General features: G+C 36.1%; 1 protein-coding gene across 1 annotated transcript; it reads left to right on the top strand.

Moving 5' to 3' along the window:
- The first annotated feature begins 13,617 nt into the window (after positions 1 to 13,617).
- On the top strand, positions 13,618 to 14,335 carry LOC118838669 (cytochrome c oxidase subunit 5A, mitochondrial-like). The gene has a single exon (XM_036746020.1). The coding sequence runs from the start codon at positions 13,698 to 13,700 to the stop codon at positions 14,160 to 14,162; it is 465 nt and encodes a 154-aa protein (XP_036601915.1). The 5' UTR covers positions 13,618 to 13,697; the 3' UTR covers positions 14,163 to 14,335.
- The last annotated feature ends 6,725 nt before the right edge of the window (positions 14,336 to 21,060 follow it).

The raw sequence follows: 21,060 nt of genomic DNA, 5'->3' as shown, positions 1-21,060 counted from the left end.
CAAAATAGATAGGCCTGAGATATCTCCAACTCAAAATCTCCAAAACAGATCTTATTATCTTTCCTGCCCAAATCCATCCCACTCCCAAGCCTGCCCATTTCTGTCAAAGGCACAACTGTCTTTTCCTAGGAGTGTAGTATCGGGGTTAGACTTCATTCCTCACATTCCCTCACTCCATATATTTAATTAGTTGACAACTCTGGTTGTTTTTCCTCCAAAATACATCTAGCACCCAATCTTTCTATCTCCTCACATAACTACTACTTTAGTTTAGGCTTTCCTTGGCAAGATTATTACCATGGTCTCCTAACTCAACTCCCTATCTCAAAAACCTTCCTATTTCTGTCCATCTTCTACATTTCTGAAAAAGTGATTACTTCTAGTATATAGAATAAACTCCTCTGTTTAGCTTTTAAAGCACTTCGTAACTTCTCCTCCAGCTGTTTTTCCACTATCTTTGGATATAACTTTTCCTACGTAGTGTGATCAAGCCAACTGGACTTTTCTGTTCTGCATACAGAACATTGAGTGTTCTATTTCTGTGCCTTTGCACTGGCTGTTTCTTATGCTATCATTCAAGTACTACGGCACATATGATGTCCTCGATTGCTAGTGTTTGCCTTATCATACCTCCGTAGGATTAAGAACTTAGTATTTATTTATAATTGTTCTTTATATTTATTCTGCGATATTAGCTTATTAAGTCCCGTATTGGCAAGTGGGCTCAGCGCATTTGTAGGGGTTTTATTCTTAGCTGAAAGAGGATTAAAGATCATGGGAGTTGGATGACCTGAAAGAAAAATATAGAAGAGATCATAAGTCAGGAGATGTGTACATATGCATCAGTGTCAGTGATTATCAAAATTAATATAATTATAAATTATTAGAACTTTATTTGGTTCACTGAATGACTTAAGGAGTCATCTAGCTAGATAAAATTTATGGCTACTCTGGAAACAGATGGTGTTTCTTTTTTTCTCTCTGTCCATTTCTTTTTCCTTTCTGCTTCACTGTGGCCTGGAGTATTACCCTTAAATCTTGTTTACTAGCTGTCTATACTTTTATAATATAGTTTGTCTCTAAAAAAGATAATTTCATTTTTATTATATTCTGAGTATTTGCCATAAATGAATGGATCCTATTATGGGGAAAGGCAAAAGATAATTTTTGGACAAATATCACTAGTCTTAACCACCAATCTGTATTTGTTTTATCACCCAGGACACACAAAGAAGGCTTTCACTTATGTATATCCTTTTACTCCTTATTAGAATGTAAATTCTTTGCAAGTGAGAATTATTTCATTCATTGCATGTGTCACCCAAGAACCCTAGAATTCCTGGCATGCAGTAGGTGTTTAATAAATATTTTAAATAATTTTTTGATTAATTTAGCCTAGAAAAAGAAAAAAAAGTTTCTGTATATATACACACATATGAATATGTTTATATGTGTACATGTACATGTTTGCACATATATGTGTGCAGGAAGAGTACAAAATATTGCTCTTCAAGTATTAGAAGAGATACTATTGAGAGAATTAAACTTGATGATCCTAGAGGGCATAAATAGTAGCAATGGATTACACTTGTAGAGATACTTCTTTTTGGGAAGTAAGGAAAACATTCCTAATTATTAGAGCTATGTGAAAATGGAAGGGACTGTGAAGAAACACTGAAAGTGTTCAAGGCAGCCTTGGTCAATCACTTATTGAGGATTTTGTAAGTGAGATTCTTACTCATGTATGAGTTGAACCAAATGGCCTCTGGGGTCCTGTTGACTCAGTTTCTAATGCTTCCAGTCCCTAAATAATATTAATTTTGCTTATCTCAGTGAGCTAAATGATAGACTATTTTTATGAAGCTTTTTGAAATAAAATACCTTTTTATAAAATATATATTATGTAGGTATGCAAAATGGACTCAAAATGTAAAGACAAATTCCAAACAAGTCACACCCACTTTTGAAACACATATTGGGGGGGAGTGGCCAAGATGGCGGCTGGTAAGCAGGGAATAATGTGAGCTCTCTACGGAGACCCTCCAAAAACTTATAAAAAATGGCTCTGAACCAGTAATAGAACGGCTGAACCCACAAAACAGCAGAGGGAAGCAGGGCTCCAGCCCAGGACAGCCTGGATGGTCTCTGGGTGAGGTCTGTCCCGCACGGAGCTGGGAGCTGGGAACGGAGTGGAGCGGAGCCCAGCTTGAGCGGCGTGGACCATCCAGACCCAGAAGCTGGGCGGAGGGGGCCCTAGCACCCTGATTCAGTGAGCTGCGGCAGTTACAAGACTTCTCAACCCACAAACACCAAAGACTGCGGAGAAGGTTAGTGGGAAAAGCTGCGGGAGTAGAAGGAGTTCGCGGTTCAGCTTCCAGCCCCGGGGGCAGCGGAGGTGGGGCAGCTACAGCTGTTGTTACTTCCGGCTCCAGGCCCACCTGGTGGGAGGAATTAAGTGGCAGATCAGAGCAGGGGTGCACAGCCTGCCGAAGATCTAAGCCCAGTTCGGGTTGGGGGCTGCAAAAGGAGCAGTGCTGGGGTGGCAGAGCTGGCACCTTCCCCCCAAACGTGGAACATAGAACTCTGTAATCTACAAGCAGTCGTACCCCACTAAAAAACTCAAGGGTCAAGTTAGTTGGCTGGGAATATGGCCAGGCAGCGAAAACGCACCGAGATTCAGTCTCAGTCTTTGCATTCTTTCTTTGCTGACAAAGAAGACCAAAATATACAGACAGAAGAAATTAATAAAGTCAAAGAGCCTACAACAGAAACCTCCAAGAAAAACAGGAACTGGTCCCAGGCCATGGAAGAGCTAAAAAAGGAGTTGGAAAAGCAAGTTAGAGAAGTAGAGGAAAAGTTGGGAAGAGAAATGAGAAGGATGCGAGAAAACCATGAAAAACAAGTCAATGACTTGCTAAAGGAGACCCAAAAAAATACTGAAAAATATGCTGAAGAAAACAACACCTTAAAAAACAGACTAACTCAAATGGCAAAAGAGCTCCAAAAAGCCAATGAGGAGAAGAATGCCTTGAAAGGCAGAATTAGCCAAATGGAAAAGGAGGTCCAAAAGACCACTGAAGAAAATGCTACTTTAAAAATTAGATTGGAGCAAGTGGAAGCTAGTGACTTTATGAGAAATCAGGATATTATTAAACAGAACCAAAGGAATGAAAAAATGGAAGACAATGTGAAATATCTCCTTGGAAAAACCACTGACCTGGAAAATAGATCCAGGAGAGATAATTTAAAAATTATTGGACTACCTGAAAGCCATGATCAAAAAAAGAGCCTAGATACCATCTTTCAAGAAATTATCAAGGAGAACTGCCCTGATATTCTAGAGCCACAGGGCAAAATAGAAATTGAAAGAATCCATCGATCACCTCCTCAAATAGATCCCAAAAAGAAATCTCCTAGGAATATTGTCACCAAATTCCAGAGCTCCCAGATCAAGGAGAAAATATTGCAAGCAGCCAGAAAGAAACAATTTGAGTATTGTGGAAACCCAATCAGAATAACCCAAGATCTGGCAGCTTCTACATTAAGAGATCGAAGGGCTTGGAATGCGATATTCCGGAGCTCAATGGAGCTAGGATTAAAACCTAGAATCACCTACCCAGCAAAACTGAGTATCATGTTCCAAGGCAAAATATGGACTTTCAATAAAATAGAGGACTTTCAAGCTTTCTCAGTGAAAAGACCAGAACTGAATAGAAAATTTGACTTTCAAACACAAGAATCAAGAGAAGCATGAAAAGGTAATCAAGAAACAGAAATTGCAAGGGACTTACTAAAGTTGAACTGTTTTGTTTACATTCCTACATGGAAAGATGATGTGTATGATTCATGAGACCTCAGTATTAGAGTAGTTGAAGGGAATATGCATATATATATATATATATATACACATATATATATATATATATATATGTTTATGTATATATATAAGTGAATGTGTATGTATGTATCTATGTGTATATGTATGCATGTGTATGTAGGCATATATATGTGTGTGCTTTTACATATGTATATACATATATATATATGTAAAAGAGAGAGAACAGACACAGGGTGAGTTGAAGATGAAGGGAAGATATGTAAAAGAAATAAAATGAAATTAAGGGATGAGAGAGCAACATACTAAGAGAGGGAGATAGGGAGAGATAGAATGGGGTGGATTATCTCGCATAAAGGTGGCAAGAGGAAGCAGTTCTGTGGGAGGAGGGGAGAGGGCAGGTGAGGGGGGAATGAGTGAACCTTGCTCTCATCAGATTCGGCCTGAGGAGGGAATACCATACATACTCAGTTGGGTATCTTACCCCACAGGAAAGAAGAGGGAGGAAGATAAAAAAAAATAAAAGGGGGGGATGATGGAGGGGAGGGCAGATGGGGGTGGAGGTAATCAAAACAAAAACTTTGGAAAGGGGACAGGGTCAAGGGAGAAAATTCAATAAAGTGGGATGGGTTGGGAAGGAGCAAAATGTAGTTAGCCTTTCACAACATGAGTATTGTGGAAGGGTTATACATGATACATGTGTGGCCTAGGTTGAAGTGCTCGACTTCTTAGGGAGGGTGGGTGGGAAGGGAAGAGGGGAGAGAATTTGGAACTCAAAGTTTTAAAAACAGATGTTCAAAAACAAAAAAAAGTTTTTGCATGCAACTAAAAAATAAGATACACAGGCAATGGGGCGTAGAAATTTATCTTGCCCTACAAGAAAGGAAGGGAAAAGGGGATGAGAGGGGAGGGGGGTGATAGAGGGGAGGGCTGACTGGGGAACAGGGCAACCAGAATGTATGCCATATTGGAGTGGGGGGGAGGGTGGAAATGGGGAGAAAATTTGTAATTCAAACTGTTGTGAAAATCAATGCTGAAAACCAAATATGTTAAATAAATAAATTATTTAAAATAAAAAAAAAAAGAAACACATATTGGGAGAGTCTGGTGGAGCTCCGTCTGTACTCAATTGGTCTATAAATCCTCCTTAATGTTACAGATTAGTCAGTAAATATTGGTCTGTCCTCCACAACTCTTGGGCATGTCTTCTAAGAAATTCTGCACCCAACATGATGTAAAGTGATAGATCATATAGATTATTCATTGGTTAATCCTTTGGTTCTCATGACATGACTCATCTACTTCCTTTGCTACCCCACATTTTTTATGATGACATCCTTGATAACAATTTTCCTATAATTTTTTTAATTGCAATATGTTTCAGGATATTCATACACATGATGTTCGTTTCCATTGCCTCCTGATTGACTCATACTTTTAATTCTACTATTTAAATTTATCCTTGGTTCTCAGGCATACGACATCACCAGAGAAAATTTTAATAATATGAACTTTTATTTTAAAGGAAATCTTAGGGTCATTAAAAGTTCTGTGCCATTTCCACAAAGCAATTAAGTCCACTCTCTCATTCCTTTTCCATCCTGGCCCCATCCTTTGTCCATTTCAGATGTTTGTCCAGGATATGCAAAATAAATTGATGGACTGGCTCAGTGCATTATATTCCTCCAATAACATAGTGTATTCTGAACAATAGCCTTCTTTGTTCACTTGTGATTTTTTTTTTGTTCCCTATGAATAGTTAGACAATTCTGTCTTCTGATTAGAGATCTCCTTGAGGAAGCTTTGTGGCTCCATTGGCTTTTGATGCACTCAGTACAATGTCATCAGCAAATAGCAGTAACTGGAGAAAATCACCACTTATGTACAAACGTCTTCCCTTTGGACTCTATGCTGGGTATTCTCCAAGAAAATGAATGGCAAACATCTCTGAGTCTATGCAAATCTGTATATAAAACAGCCGTCAGCTCATATTAAAAAATCACATGACTGCATGTCACATGATAAAATCTCATGACTTTTTTTAGATCTCTCCAAGAACCTTGTATCATTTTGACATGTACATGAAAGATACCTTGTCAGCAGAGAGCCTTAAAGTGGCATTTTTCTATAACAAATAAAATACTCCTTTAGAGTCAACATATATCAAGCTCAGTGTAGAGGGCATGCTTTCACAGTATCTGTTAGTCAACTGTGTGACTGTAAAAATACATTTTGCTGTAAACTATAATTTGTAAAAAAGATGTTTATTTTCAAGGAAATAACACCTTGAAGCCTAAAATTGGGCAAGGGGAAGTGAATGAAATTATAAGACATGAAGAAATAAAACAAAATCAAAAGAATGAAAAAAAATAGAAGCAAATATGACATCTCATTTAAAAAAAAACCTGATCTGGAAAACAGATCAATGAGACACGATATAAGAATTGTTGGACTACCTGAATGTTATGATCAAAAAAAATTCTTGATACAATATTACAAGACATTAAGAAGAATTGCCCTGAAGTTCCAGAAGAAGATAAAATAGAAATAGGAAAAAATCTACCATTCACCACCTGAAAGAGATTCCAAGAGGAAAACTTACAGGAATGTCATAGCCAAGTTTCAAAGCTCTCAGGTGAAGGAGAAAATATTCCAAGCAACATGAAAAAAATCAAATACTATGGAGCTATGATCAGTTTTCACAAGACCTAGCAGCTTTTACACTAAAAGACTGTAGATCTTGGAGGTTTATATTTCAAAGAGCAAAAGACCTGAGATTGAGAACAAGACCAACTTATTCAGCAAAGCTGAGTGCAATCCAGAATTTAAAGAAAAATGGACATTAAAAAAATTTAGCAAACTGAAAGACTTTCAGTTATTTGTGACAAAAAGACCATAACTCAATGTAGAATTCCATATATAAAACCCTGAAGGAAAACATTAAAAACCAATTATAAAGAACTCATTAAGGTCTATTTCTTATACATGAAAATGTTATCAATATTTTAAAGGCTGTTATCATAACTTGGGTAGTCTGGAAGAAAGGTTGAGCTCAGTAAAATGGAGTTACTGTAGAAAAACAAAATTGGGTAAGAAAAGTTAAAATGAAGCAATTATCTCATACAGATGGGGCATGAAAGGAAGAATTGATACAGAGGAAATAGGTGGCAGTGGAGGGTTGGTAGTGCTGTGTATTGGGAGTCAAGATGAGCTCTTTGCACTTATGCAACCAAGGGCCCTTGAAGAGTTTGGCCTTTGTTTCCTTGATTAAATTAGGAGTCCTTGATGACCTTCTTGCCCTGAGGGAAAGCCTAGTTTACATGGGTTTGAGTGACATGTTTGTGTCATCAGAGGCTTTTAGACCACATGGGTTTAAGTCGCATTTTTGTGACGATTTTAGGTCACATGGGTGAGTCGCATGTGTGACTCACCTTTGACCCTGAACAAGAGATACAAACGCAGAGGATGGCTTTCTCTTTTGAAGCTCTGAGGTGCAGCAGGAGTGGTGAGTGACTCTAGGCCAACTGTTATTGGGCTCCCGGCTGAACTCGGATGTTGATGGTTGATGGTTGTAAAACAGATCAAAAGACGCTGGGCTTGCAGTGTTCTTGTTGTTGGGGTTGTGTTGGTTTTTCACCCCCACAGCAGCTGCTAGTCTAATTGTTGCAACATGCTGGAAACTTATTCTCATTGGATTGGGGTTAAAGAGGCAACAACATACACATGTAAAAGGGTATAAATGTCTTCTAAACTTATAAAGAAACAAGAGGACAACAGAACAGGATAAGTGAGAGACTTTTAGAAGGGAGTGCAGATTAAGATTTAGGAAGGTGGGGAGAGGATAAGGAAAAGATTTTCTAAAAGAATGTGGATTAGGAAAGTAGTGGTTAGAAGTAAACTAGAGATGTGAAAAAGGATGGGATAAAAAGAGGCTGAGAAGGACAATAGTGAGGAAAAATAGGATGGAGGGAAATGCACAAATAGTAATTATAACTTTGGATGTCAATTGGAATGAACTCACTCATAAAACAGAAATGGATAGCAGAATGGGTAAAAAATCCGAATCCAAAAATATGTTGTTTATAAGGAACACACTTAAAAATAAGAGATCCACACAAAGTTAAAATAAAGAACTGGAGTTAAATCTGTTATGCATCAGCTGATTCAACAAAAGCAGGGGTAGCAATCATGATCGCAGAAAAAGTTAAAGCTAAAATAGATTTGAGTAGAAGAGATAAACTGGATAACTAAAATTTTGATAAAAGGTACCACAGACAATGATAGAATATCAATACTAAACTTGTATGCAACAAATACTAAAGTATCTAAATTTCTAAAAGTTAAATGAATTATAGGTGGAAATGGAAAGTAGTACTACAATAGTGGGGGAATTTAATCTTCTCCCCTCAGAACTAGATAAATCCAACCAAAATAAGTTAATCAGAAAGAAGTCAAGTAAGTAAAACAATTTTTAGATTAGTTAGATGATAGATACCTGGAGAAAAATGAATTAGAATAGAAAAGAATGAACCTTTTTCTTAGCAGTTCGTGGCACCTTTACAAAGATTGACCTTATATTAAGGCATAAAGATTTTGTAGGCAAAAGCTGGAAAGCAGAAATGTGAAAAGCATCCTTTTCAGATCACAATACAATAAAAATTATATTTAATAAGTAACAATGGAAACAGATTAAAACTTAATTGGAGGCTAACCAACCTAATCTTAAAGAATGAGTGGGTGAAAGAACAAATTATAGAAACAATGAGTAATTTCATTAAGGAGAATGACAATAATGAGACACCATATGAAAACCTATGGGATAAAGTAAAAGCAGTAGATTAAATTTATATCTCTAAAGGCTTACATCAACAAATACAGAGAAAGAGCAGACCAATGATTTGGGTATGCAGTTAGAAAAAAAAAACTAGATAAAGAAAAAAACTAAAAATCCCCAATAAATGCTGAATTGAAAATCCTAAAAAAAAGTCAGATTAATTAAATTGAGTGTAAAAAAGCCATTGTATCAATAAAGAAAGCTAGGAGTTGGTTTTATGAAATAAACCCAATAAAAGAGATAAACCATTGGTGAAATGATTAACAATAAGAGAGAAGAAAACCAAATCACTCATATTAAAAATGAAAAGGCTGAATGAATCACTAGAAAATTATAAAATCAAATCAACTATAAGGAGTTACTTTGTCTAATTATTTGCCAATGAATTTATTTTATTTGTAATTTATGGAATAAAACAAGCATTTCCAAAACATAGTACAATAAAAAAGGTGACTGTGCGTGAAACTGCACATCTGTTAGGCACAATTTGCTATTTCTTTCAAATGTACAACAAAATTATCATGCAAACTTCTTTTTTTCTACCTTTTCCTCCTCCCTAAAGATGACTACCATTTGACACAAATTATATATATATACACACACATATATATTTATGTATATATGAGTATATGTATATATGTATACATATACACACATATGTGTGTGTAAAATTACTCTCTACATACTTCTATTAATCATTTTTTTTTCTGGATGCAGATAGTCTTCCTTCATATGTCCTTTATAGCTAATTGGGTTATTTATAATAGACAAAATAACTTATTCTCTCAAAGTTCTTCTTAAAACAATATTGCTATTACTGTGTATAATGTTGTGCTCTGCTCATTTTATTCTTCATTATTTCATGCAAGTCTTTCCATGTTTTATCTAAAATCCTTGAGCTCATGATTTTTATAGCACATTAGTAACCCATCAAAATCATATACCACTACTTGTTTCAAAATTATTCAATTGATGGCATCCCTGCAATTTCCAGTTCTTTGCCACCCAAAGAGAGCTGCTATAAACATTTTAAAACATATAAGTTTTCTTAACCATCTTTGGATAGGTGATATTGCTGGGTCAAAGGGTATAGGTAGTTTAATAACTCTTTGGACAAAATTCCAGATTCCTCTCTAAAACAGTTGGATCATCTTACAATTCAGCAATTTTTCCAGATCCTCTCCAACATTTGTCACTTCCTCTTCTAACATTTTAGCCAATCTGGTAAGTATAAAATGCTATCTTAAAGTTGTTTTAATCTGCATTCCTCTAGTCAATACTATTTTAGAGTGTTTTATATGACTGTGAATTGTTTTGATTTCTTCATTGGAATACTGCCTGTTGATACCCTTTGAACAATTGTCAATTGGAGAATGACTCATATAAATTTGATGAAGTTCATTGTATATTTTAGATTTGAAACCTTTGCCTGATAAATTGTCTATAAATTCTTTCCCCCAATTTTCTGCTTTCTTTCTAATCTTGGATATATTTGTTTATTTGAAAAAAAAAAACCTTTTTAATTCATTGTAATTGAAATTACCCAATAAATTTAACAATTTGAGTGAAATGGAAGAATGTTTACAAAAATATCAACTCCTAAATTGGCAAAAGAGGAAATAGAATATCTAAATAGATCTAAGAATGAAGCACCAGGACCAGATGGATTTACAAGTGAATTCTATCAAACATTTAAAGACCAACTAATTCCAATATTAAATACATTATTTGGAATAATAGGCTAGGAAGGGGTTCTACCAAACTCCTTTCATTATTTTCATTATTTTTTATTGTTATTTTTGTTCTCTTAATACACCTTCATCAAGGATGTCTTCATCCAGCATAAGTTTATCATTCATCAAAGTAGATGCTAAATAAATACTTGTTAGTTGATTGATTTTCAACCTACAGACTTAGAGCATTATAAATTTAGAGTTACCAGGGACTTTTACAATCATGTATTGCAACCACCTTATTTTATAGATGAAACATTTGAAGTTCAGATGTATATGGTGATTTATCACTCTTCAGATGGTGAGTTAGGGTTTGATTTGAGGGGTCTCTTGATTCTCAGCTCAGCAAACTGTCTATTATACCACACTGCTTCCCTGAATTCACATGATGATTTTACCACAATATTATATCCTAAGATGAGATTTTAAGCAAAAACATATGCTTCTAGGATATGGACCAAAAATGTTCTAATAACTTTTTGTTCGTTCATGAAAATCCATATCTTAAATTTTTGAATTAGTTCTATTGGTCCTTAAACGCCATCCTAATGCTCTAACAGGTGCATTCAATCAGAATATTTTCAGGCAGAATAAAACTGTTCAGTTTTAGATTAATACATTAACTTAAAGTTAACAGCCCTCTACATGTTCACCAGTGGAGACTATAAACTTGGTAAAATTTAGAATTTTATACCATTTTTCTATATAAGTCCATAATGACAAGTTAATTGTTTAGGGTTCCACAGTGCTTCTCTAAACTTTCCTGCTAAGAAAGAAAGTGCTTGGAAGATATCACTCACAGGGTTATTAACCTCAGTTCATGAACTTTTTTTAAAAAATATTTTGATAACTGTATTTCAGTATTATAAGTTTTCTCTCTGTATACATACAAAAATAAAGGAATATGTGTATACTTATATAAATATATACACATATACACAAAGGAAAAAGATATACATTTGTGTGGGTATATGTGCACACACACACACACACACATATATATATATATATATGTATATACATATGTATGTATGTACGTATGTATGTATATCCTTTATTTCTGAGAAGTCATCTAAAAGGGAGCAATTCTGGGATTATTCGAAGCCAGCTTCATTGGGGGGTGAAGATGGAGTCTAATCCCAAAAAGAGGGTTTAGGTTTTTTTCATCTTTATTCTGTGCCCAATCCATAGTGATTCCAGGGTAATCTCTTAAATAAGGTTTAGGTGGGATTCATGTCTACTATCTCCTCAAACAGTAGGTAATATGATCCCCTCTAGACAAGCACACACAAACACATACACACACACACATACAAACACAGGGCATGCACACATGCATGCATAACTGTTATTTCCTCCACCTTATAAAACAAGTCACAAAAGGATTCAAGTGAGTGTATGCACAAAAACATAGGGAACATAAGATATCTCAGATTTCTGATGTTAGAGAAGCTTTGCAGGACTGCTTACTTGATATTAACCAATATTCCATACTCAACTAAGGCCAGCATTGTTTCAACAACATTTCTGACATGGACTTTCTTTAGTCTTTCAATTATAAAATGATTTTTTAAATTATTTTATATAATTAATGTATTTATTTTAGTTTCCAACATTCAATTCCATAAGATTCTGAGTTTTGAATTTTCTCCATTACAGCCTTCTCTCCACCTCCCCAAGACAGAGCACAGTCTGTTATATTCTCTACTTATACCTTCATATTAAACATATTTTCACATTAGTCATGATGTAAAGAAGAATTAGAACTAATGGGAGGACCCATGAGAATGAAGAAACAAAACAAAACAACAGCAAAAAAGGAGAGCAAATAGTATACTTCCATCTGTATTCAGACTCCAAAGTTCTTTTTCCAAATGTGGATATCCTTTTCAATCATGAGTCTTTTGGATTTGTCTTAGATCCTTGAATTGCTGAAAAGAGCTAAATCAGTCAAGGTCAGTCATTGCATGATATGGCTGTTACTGTGTACAATGTTCTCCTGGTTCTGCTCATTTCATTCTGCCTCAGTTCATGTAAGTCTTTCCATTTTTTTTCTGAAGTGCATATGCTCATCATTTCTTATAGCACAATAGTATTCCATTACATTCATATACCACAACTTGTTCAGCCATTCTCCAATTGATGGACATCCTCTCAATTTCCAATGCTTTGCCAGCACAAAAAGAGCTGCTATAAACATTTTTGTGCATGTGGTTCCTTTTCCCATTTTTCTGATCTCTTTGGAATACAGCCCTAGAATTGGAATTGCTGGGTCAAAGGGGATGCACAATTTGATTGCCCTTTGGGAATGGTTCCAAATTGCTCTCCAGAATGGTTAGATCAGTTCAAACTCCACCAGCAATGCATTAGTAGTCCAGTTTTCCCACATCTTCTTCAACATTTATCATTTTCCTGTTTTGTCACGTTAGCCAATCTGACAGGTGTGCTGTGGTACCAAAGAGTCCTTTTGATTTGAATTTCTCTAATAGTGATTTAGAACATTTTTTCATGTTACTATACATAGCTTTAATTTCTTCCTCTGTAAACTGCCTGTTCATATCCTTTGATCATTTATCAATTCAGGAATAACTTGTATTCTTATAAATTTGACTCACTTCTTTTTATATTTTAGAAATGAAGCCTTTATCAGAGACATCGGTTGTAAAAAAATCTTGTTTTCCAGCTTTCTGCTTCCCTTCTAATCTTGTTTGCATTGGGTTTATTTGTGAAAAGCCTTTTTAATTTAATGCAGTCAAATACATTTTGCATTTTATAATGTTCACTTTCTTGTTTGGTCATAAATTCTTCCCTTCTCCATAGATCTGACAGGTAAACTATTCCTTGCTCTCCTAATTTGCTTATAATATCAGTTTTTTTTAATCTAAATTATGTACCTATCTCGACTTTTTCTTGGTATGGAGTATCAGATGTTGGTCTATGTCTGGTTTCCACCATACTATTTTCCAATGTTCTCAGAAGTTTGTGTTAAACAGTGAGTTCTTATACCAAAACCTGGAGTCTTTGGATTTATCAAATAGTAGATTGCTCCCCTTCCCTCTACCCTCCCTGGCGGCCTCGTGGCGTCCGCGGCCACCTGCCCCCAGAGCGCGCGCACGCGCGCCGCAGGGGCTGACTTGCGCCCACGCCCGCCCGCCCCGTCGGTTCCCCCTGGGCGCGCTCGGTGCCAGCCTCCCCGTGCGCATGCTCCGCGTCCCCGCTCGCGCTTTTCAGCCTGTGTCCTGAGCAGTCGGCAGTCAGTGGCTCGGTCAGTCAGTCGCCCTCGCCCGCTGTTACCATGCTGGCCGCCGCTCTCCGCCGCTGCTCCACCTCGGTGTGGGTTCTGCTGCCGAAGCCGGGGGCTGCAGCCCCCTCCTCCTGGTTGTCCTCCGCCTCTCCCGCCGCCTCCGCTATCCAGTCAGTTCGCTGCTACTCCCATGGGTCCCATGAGACAGGTGAGGAGTTTGATGCTCGCTGGGTGACATACTTCAGCAAACCAGATCTTGATGCCTGGGAATTACGAAAAGGAATGAATACATTGGTTGGCTACGACCTAGTTCCAGAACCCAAAATCATTGATGCTGCTTTGAGGGCATGCAGACGGTTAAATGATTTTGCTAGTGCAGTTCGCATTCTAGAGGTTGTAAAGGACAAAGCAGGACCTCATAAGGAAATCTACCCGTATATTATTCAGGAACTTAGACCAACTTTAGATGAATTGGGAATCTCTACTCCAGAGGAGCTGGGCCTAGACAAAGCATAAACTCTTGTGGATGGGCTTCCTAAGGACTTCTTGGTAATGCTACTTGATTATACACATTTACCTGGAGATGCTGATGATGAAATATTATTTGAACATGTTTTTCTTTATTGAGTCCCAGTCTGTATAATATTTACTTGGACCTTAATAAAAGGGAAACAGTTTGAACTTAAAAATAGTAGATTGCTATAGTTATTGACTGCTGTTTCTTGCATAGATAGGATGAATTTTTAAAAAAAGAGATATTGTTAATAGATGGACCAAAGCAACAATTGATGTAAAAATTTGCTTGGTCCTTCAGAGTATTTTTAAATGTCAGGCCTTTTAGCTTAAACAATCACATCCCCCATGACAGCCATCTTCCTACTCAAAACTTCATCAATAAAAGATGAAACCTCTGCACTTTGGATCACCTGTTTCTCAGGATTGCTAGTTTGGGACCTCTGCCCTAGGAAGAAAACTGAAGGTCAGTAGCAGCCCAGAGTCTATCCAGGGTCCAATCTTATGCTGACCTAGGAACGCATATTTTCCCACTGCTTTGTGTTTGTAGCTGCTATTGCCTTTTTCAGGGGAGAGGAGAAAGAGAAATCTATTCCCTGAAACCTTGCTGGTTATCCAAAGGAAGGAAAGTACAGGAAGAGTGAATAAGACAAGGGCCACAAAAGAATCAAACATTTCTCTTGGACATTTTATATGGTACTGAGGTGAAAACATTTTCCAATAAGAGTACATAATCCATCCCTGTCACCAGCGATCTACCATCTTCAATCAATTCCCCAATCATGGAAACCAATCAACACTTCACTGTGTTTTAAAAAAAAATACACATATTCTAATGGAAGCATCTAGAGTAAAAGACCAATCCATAGAAAGTGTCCTAATTCTAACAAATCAAGAGTTCATTTTTTAGTCTTGTTCTCAGTAGATGGGCTGAGATCCATAGAAGTTAAGGGGTTAGCAATGCATCATATAGGTAAAAAAGTGGCAGAGCTAGCCCCAACACTCCAATTGCAACTTTCCAAGTTCAGTTGTATGTCTTCAAACCAAAGTATTTCACTCTTTATGACATTTTTAGCTTAGATTATTGCATCAAATGACATGGTATATAGTAGATAATATGCTAACAGATAACATACTAACAGGTAATATATTGTTGCTTTGAGTCCTAAATGGATAAATAAAATTGAATTTTAAGGTGGTTAAATAGATAAGGAAATATGGCAGTTGCAAAATGAATGATGGGGACCAAGTAGAGTGTACAAGGCTCTGTAGTCCATATATTAAATGTAAGTGTAATGAGTACATGGTGATGTGTAGGATGTGTAGAGGGAAGGAAACGCAGAGAAACCTCAGTGATATAACAATTTTACCTAGTTTGGCAATATTAGAATATGATACAGTACAATACAATAATTATTGTCTTTGTGTACTCTATGAGTGCACTCATAATGTGCTAATTGGTTCATTAACAGTCTGGAAAATTTAATTCATATCTCTATTCAGGGTATTCTAAGCTCAGCCCAGTTTTAAGGTCTAATACCTTAAAATGCACTAAGATTCTGGGATACCGTGTACTTAGGGTTAATTAGGAACAGCTAGTATTATTATCTTATCATTTTATTTAATAAAAAAGCAACTGAGGAAATAAACATGAATGCATTGCTATATATCAAACATTAGGTCTTTGTTGTTTTTTTTTTTTGGAAGTGGGGAGGCAGGGCAATTGGGGTTAAGTGACTTGCCCAAGGTCACACAGCTAGTAAGTGTGTCAAGTGTCTGAGGCCGGATTTGAACTCAGGTCCTTCTGACTCCAGGGCCAGTAGGGCCAGTGCCCTACTCACTACTCCACCTAGCTACCCCAAACATCAGGTCTTTGGGAGAGCTAAAACTAGGAGCTGGGATTTTCAGCTATTGTCTGAGATTTTTAACTTGTATGCAGCTGCATTATAAAATATATGCATATATTGTATCAGAAAGGATTTGTGATATAGAGGTAAGAATTTCAAACCAGGAGTTCAAAGACAAGGATTTTAATTTCAGATTTGCAAGTAATTAGTTTTATAGCCCTCAGTAAATCATTTTACAGCTCTGGGTTTTTCATTTTCTCATCCATTAAATGAGAGGGCTGGACAATGTTTAGCTTTAAGGGTCCTCCAAATTCTAAAAGTGTAATAATATTCTATTCCTTCTACAAGTGTGCAATTGGTAGTATAATAGAAACCACAGATTTATTTATTTTTAGTTTATGTATTTTAATAGCAAACTTACAGGAATAGCACAGAAGACACAACATTAAAAACATGTACTTGCATGTAGGCCAACTCAACTACAAAAGTGTCGTGAATTAGTTTTTAGCTTATTTTTCCATGGTACTTTATTAAAAATGATTCTTATTGCATAAAAACTAATTGGAAACTAAACAATTTAATTCTAAAGAATGAGTGGGCCAAAGAACAAATCAGAGAAACAATTAATAATTTCATTCAAGAGAATGACAATAATGAAACAACATATCAAAACTTATGGGATGCAGCAAAAGCAGTTCTTAGGGGAAGTTTTATATCTCTAAATGCCTACATGAATAAAATAGGGAAAGAGGAGAGCAATGATCTGGGCATACAGCTGAAAAAGCTAGAAAAAGAGCAAATTGAAAACCCCCAATTAAATACCAAATTAGAAATACTGAAAATCAAAGGAGAGATTAATAAAATTGAAACCAAGAAAACTATTGAATTAATAAATAAAACAAAGAGCTGGTCTTATGAAAAAACCAATAAAATTGATAAACCTTTGGCCAATTTGATTAAAAAAAAGAAAGAAGAAAATCAAATTACCAGTATAAAAAATGAAAAGGGTGAGGTCACCTCTAATGAAGAGGAAATCAAAACAACAATTAGGAATTATTTTGCCCAACTGTATGCCCATAAATTTGACAACCTTAGAGATATGGATGAATATCTACAAAAACATAAACTGCCCAGGCTAACAGAGAAAGAAGTGAAATTTCTTAATAACCCCATATCAGAAAAAGAAATTGAGCATGCCATCAACGAACTCCCTAGGAAAAAATCTCCAGGGCCAGATGGTTTTACATGTGAATTCTATCAAATATTTAAAGAACAACTAATTCCAATACTTTGTAGACTATTTGGGAAAATAGGTGAAGAAGGAGTCCTACCAAATTCTTTTTATGATACAAATATGGTACTAATACCCAAACCAGGTAGAGTTAAAACAGAGAAAGAAAATTATAGACCAATTTCTCTAATGAATATTGATGCAAAAATTTTAAATAAAATATTAGCAAAAAGATTGCAGCAACTCATTACGAGAATAATGCACTATGACCAGGTAGGATTTATTCTAGGAATGCAAGGCTGGTTCAATATTAGGAAAACTATTAGCATAATTGACCATATCAACAACAAAACTAGCAGAAACCATATGATCATCTCAATAGACGCAGAAAAAGCCTTTGACAAAGTACAACACCCGTTCCTATTAAAAACACTAGAAAGCATAGGAATAAGTGGAACCTTCCTCAAAATTATAAATAGCATCTACCTAAAACCATCGACAAGCATTATTTGTAATGGGGATAAACTAGATGCATTCCCAATAAGATCAGGGGTGAAACAAGGATGTCCATTATCACCCCTATTATTCAATTTGGTTCTAGAAACATTAGCTGTAGCAATAAGAGAAGAAAAAGAAATTGAAGGAATTAGAATAGGAAAGGAAGAAACTAAATTATCACTTTTTGCAGGTGATAGGATGATTAATCTAGAGAATCCTAGAGAATCAAGTAAAAAACTACTTGAAATAATAAACAACTTTAGCAAAGTTGCAGGATATAAAATAAACCCACGTAAATCCTCAGCATTCCTATACATTACTGACAAAGCCCAACAGCAAGAGAAAGAAAGAGAAATTCCATTCAAAGTTACTGAAGGCACTATAAAATATTTGGGAGTCTATTTGCCAAGACAAACCCAGGGCCTATATGAACATAACTATGAAACACTTTTCACGCTAATAAAATCAGATCTACATAAATGGAGAAATATCAGTTGCTTATGGTTAGGCTGAGCTAATATAATAAAAATGACAATTCTACCTAAATCAATCTATCTATTCAATGCCATACCAATCGAACTACCAAAAAATTTTTTTACTGAGCTGGACAAAATAATAACAAAATTCATTTGGAAAAACAAGAGGTCTAGAGTATCTAGGATATTAATGAAAAGACATGCTAGAGATGGTGGCTTAGCCACACCAGATATTAAACCGTACTACACAGCAGCAGTCATCAAAACTGCCTGGTACTGGTTAAGAAACAGGGGTGTGGGTCAGTGGAATAGGATAGGTACACAAGTAGGTGAAATCAACAAGTTTAGCAATCTACTCTTTGATAAACCCGAAGAGGACAGTTTCTGGGCTAATAATTCACTATTTCACAAAAACTGTTGGGAAAATTGGAAAATGGTAGGGCAAAAACTGGGCATAGACCAATATCTTACACCATATACCAAAATAAAGTCAAAATGGATTCATGATTTAGGAGTAAAAGTTGATACTCTAAGTAAATTGGGAAAGCAAGGAATAGTTTACCTATCAGATTTGTTGAAAAGTAAAGAATTCTTGACCCAACAAGAGATAGCGTTACAAAATGTAAAATGGATAATTTTGATTATGTCAAATTGAAATGTTTTTGTACAAAAAAAGCCAATGCAACAAGAATTAGGAGTGAAGCAGAAAATTGGGAGAAAATCTTTGCAACTAGTATCTCTGATAAAGGCCTCATCTCTAAAACATACAGGGAGCTGAGCCAAATATATAAGAACACAAGCCATTCCCCAATTGAGAAATGGTCAAAGGATATGAACAGGCAGTTTTCAGAGGAAGAAATTAAAGCTATCTATAGGCATATGAAAAAATGCTCTGGATCACTACTGATTAGAGAAATGCAAATCAAAACAACTCTTAGATGCCACATCTCTCCTGTCAGATTGGCTAATATAACAAAACAGGAAAATGATAAATGCTGGAAAGGATGTGGGGAAATTGGAACATTGTTGCGTTGCTGGTGGAGTTGTGAGCTGATCCAGCCATTTTGGAGGGCGGTGTGGAACTATGCCCAAAGGGCTATAGAAATGTTCATACCCTTTGACCCAGCAATACCACTTCTAGGGTTGTATCCCAAAGAAATCACACAAGTGGGAAAAGGACCCATATGTACAAAAATATTTATAGCAGCTCTTTTTGTGGTAGCTAAGAATTGGAAATCAAAGGGATGCCCATCAATTGGGGAATGGCTGAACAAGCTGTGGTATATGAAGGTGATGGAATACTACTGTGCCATAAGAAATGGGGATGATGCAGACTTCATAACAACCTGGAAAAACCTACACGACATAATGCTGAGTGAGCGGAGCAGAGCCAGGAGAACGTTGTGCACAGCCACAGATATATGGATTCCGTGAGGACCAACCCTGATATACTGCGCTTTTCTCAGCAACCTAAGGGGCAAGGATAACTCCAGGGGACTCACGATGGAGAATGCTATCTTCATCCAGAGAAAGAACTGCCAAGTTTGAATATAGATCGAGGCATACTACATGCTCGCCTTTTTTGCTTCTTTTTTGTTTTTTGTTTTTGGGTTTTTTTTTTTGGTTCTGTTTCTTCTTTCTCATGATTCATTCCATTGGTCAAAATTCTTCTCCACAACTTGACTAGTGCATAAATTAATTCAATGCGAAGTTATACATGACAGTTATATGAGATTCCATGCCATCTTGGGGAGAGAGGGGAGAAAAACTGGAACTCAAAACTATGTAGAACCGTGTGTGGTAAACTAAAAATAAATAAAGAAATTAAAAAAAAAAAGAAAAAAGAAAAGTGTCGTGAATGGATGGAATCTTCCTACTGTTTGACAAAAATGCTACAAACCCCATTTATTTGCCATCAATAATAAATTTACTTTTTTTAAAAAAAATCCAAATGCTGGTATTGTCCAGAAAAATTTAAAAGATTTATTTATAATTTTTATAAAGTTGAATTGTCGAAACTTATTCACAGAAATTCTTTGACCACATTAATGCTTTGTGTCCTCACATTTATATTCAAGATTCTCACATAAATGAAAATGGGGGAAAAGAACTTGCCAATATCTCATTCTGTCCCCTATTTTTCCATTCACAATCAAACACTTGGGTACCTTTTGACCCCATGAGGGAAAATATCTAATGTTCAGAATTACCAATAGCAGGAAAAGAATTTTTTTTTCTGTTTGGAGAATGAAAAATGTTTCCCATCATAGTGGAGTTTAAACTTATCCTCCTATATGCGGTGTGCTAGCTGGATATCTTTTGACGTGATTGTGACATGTTTGACATGGATAGCACATAGTGGTTGTCCTCAAACAGGCCAACCAGATAGGCTTCACTTGCCTCCTTCAAATCACCAAATGCTGCACTCTGGAAGCACAGATCTGTTTTGAAGTACTGAGCAATTTCATGCACCAGACTCTGGAAGGGAAGTTTAAGAATGAGAAGTTTGTGGCACAATAATATTCCATTACCTTCATATACCACAGCTTGTTCAGCCATTCCCCAATTGATGGGCATCCCTTTGATTTCCAATTCTTGGCTACCACAAAAAGAGCTGCTATAAATATTTTTGTACATATGAGTCCTTTTTCCGCTTGTGTGATTTCTTTGGGGTACAACCCTAGAAGTGGTATTGCTGGGTCAAAGGGTATGAACATTTTTATGGCCATTTGGGCGTAGTTCCAAATTACTCTCCAAAATGGCTGGATCATCTCAGAACTCCACCAGCAATGTAACAATGTTCCAATTTTCCCACATCCTCTACAGCATTTGTCATTTTCCTGTTTTGT

Source organism: Trichosurus vulpecula, chromosome 2 (genome assembly GCF_011100635.1).
Source record: "Trichosurus vulpecula isolate mTriVul1 chromosome 2, mTriVul1.pri, whole genome shotgun sequence".
Lineage (NCBI taxonomy): Eukaryota > Metazoa > Chordata > Mammalia > Diprotodontia > Phalangeridae > Trichosurus > Trichosurus vulpecula.
The sequence above is the reverse complement of the archived record's forward strand: the minus strand, read 5'-3'. Positions and strand labels throughout refer to the sequence as shown.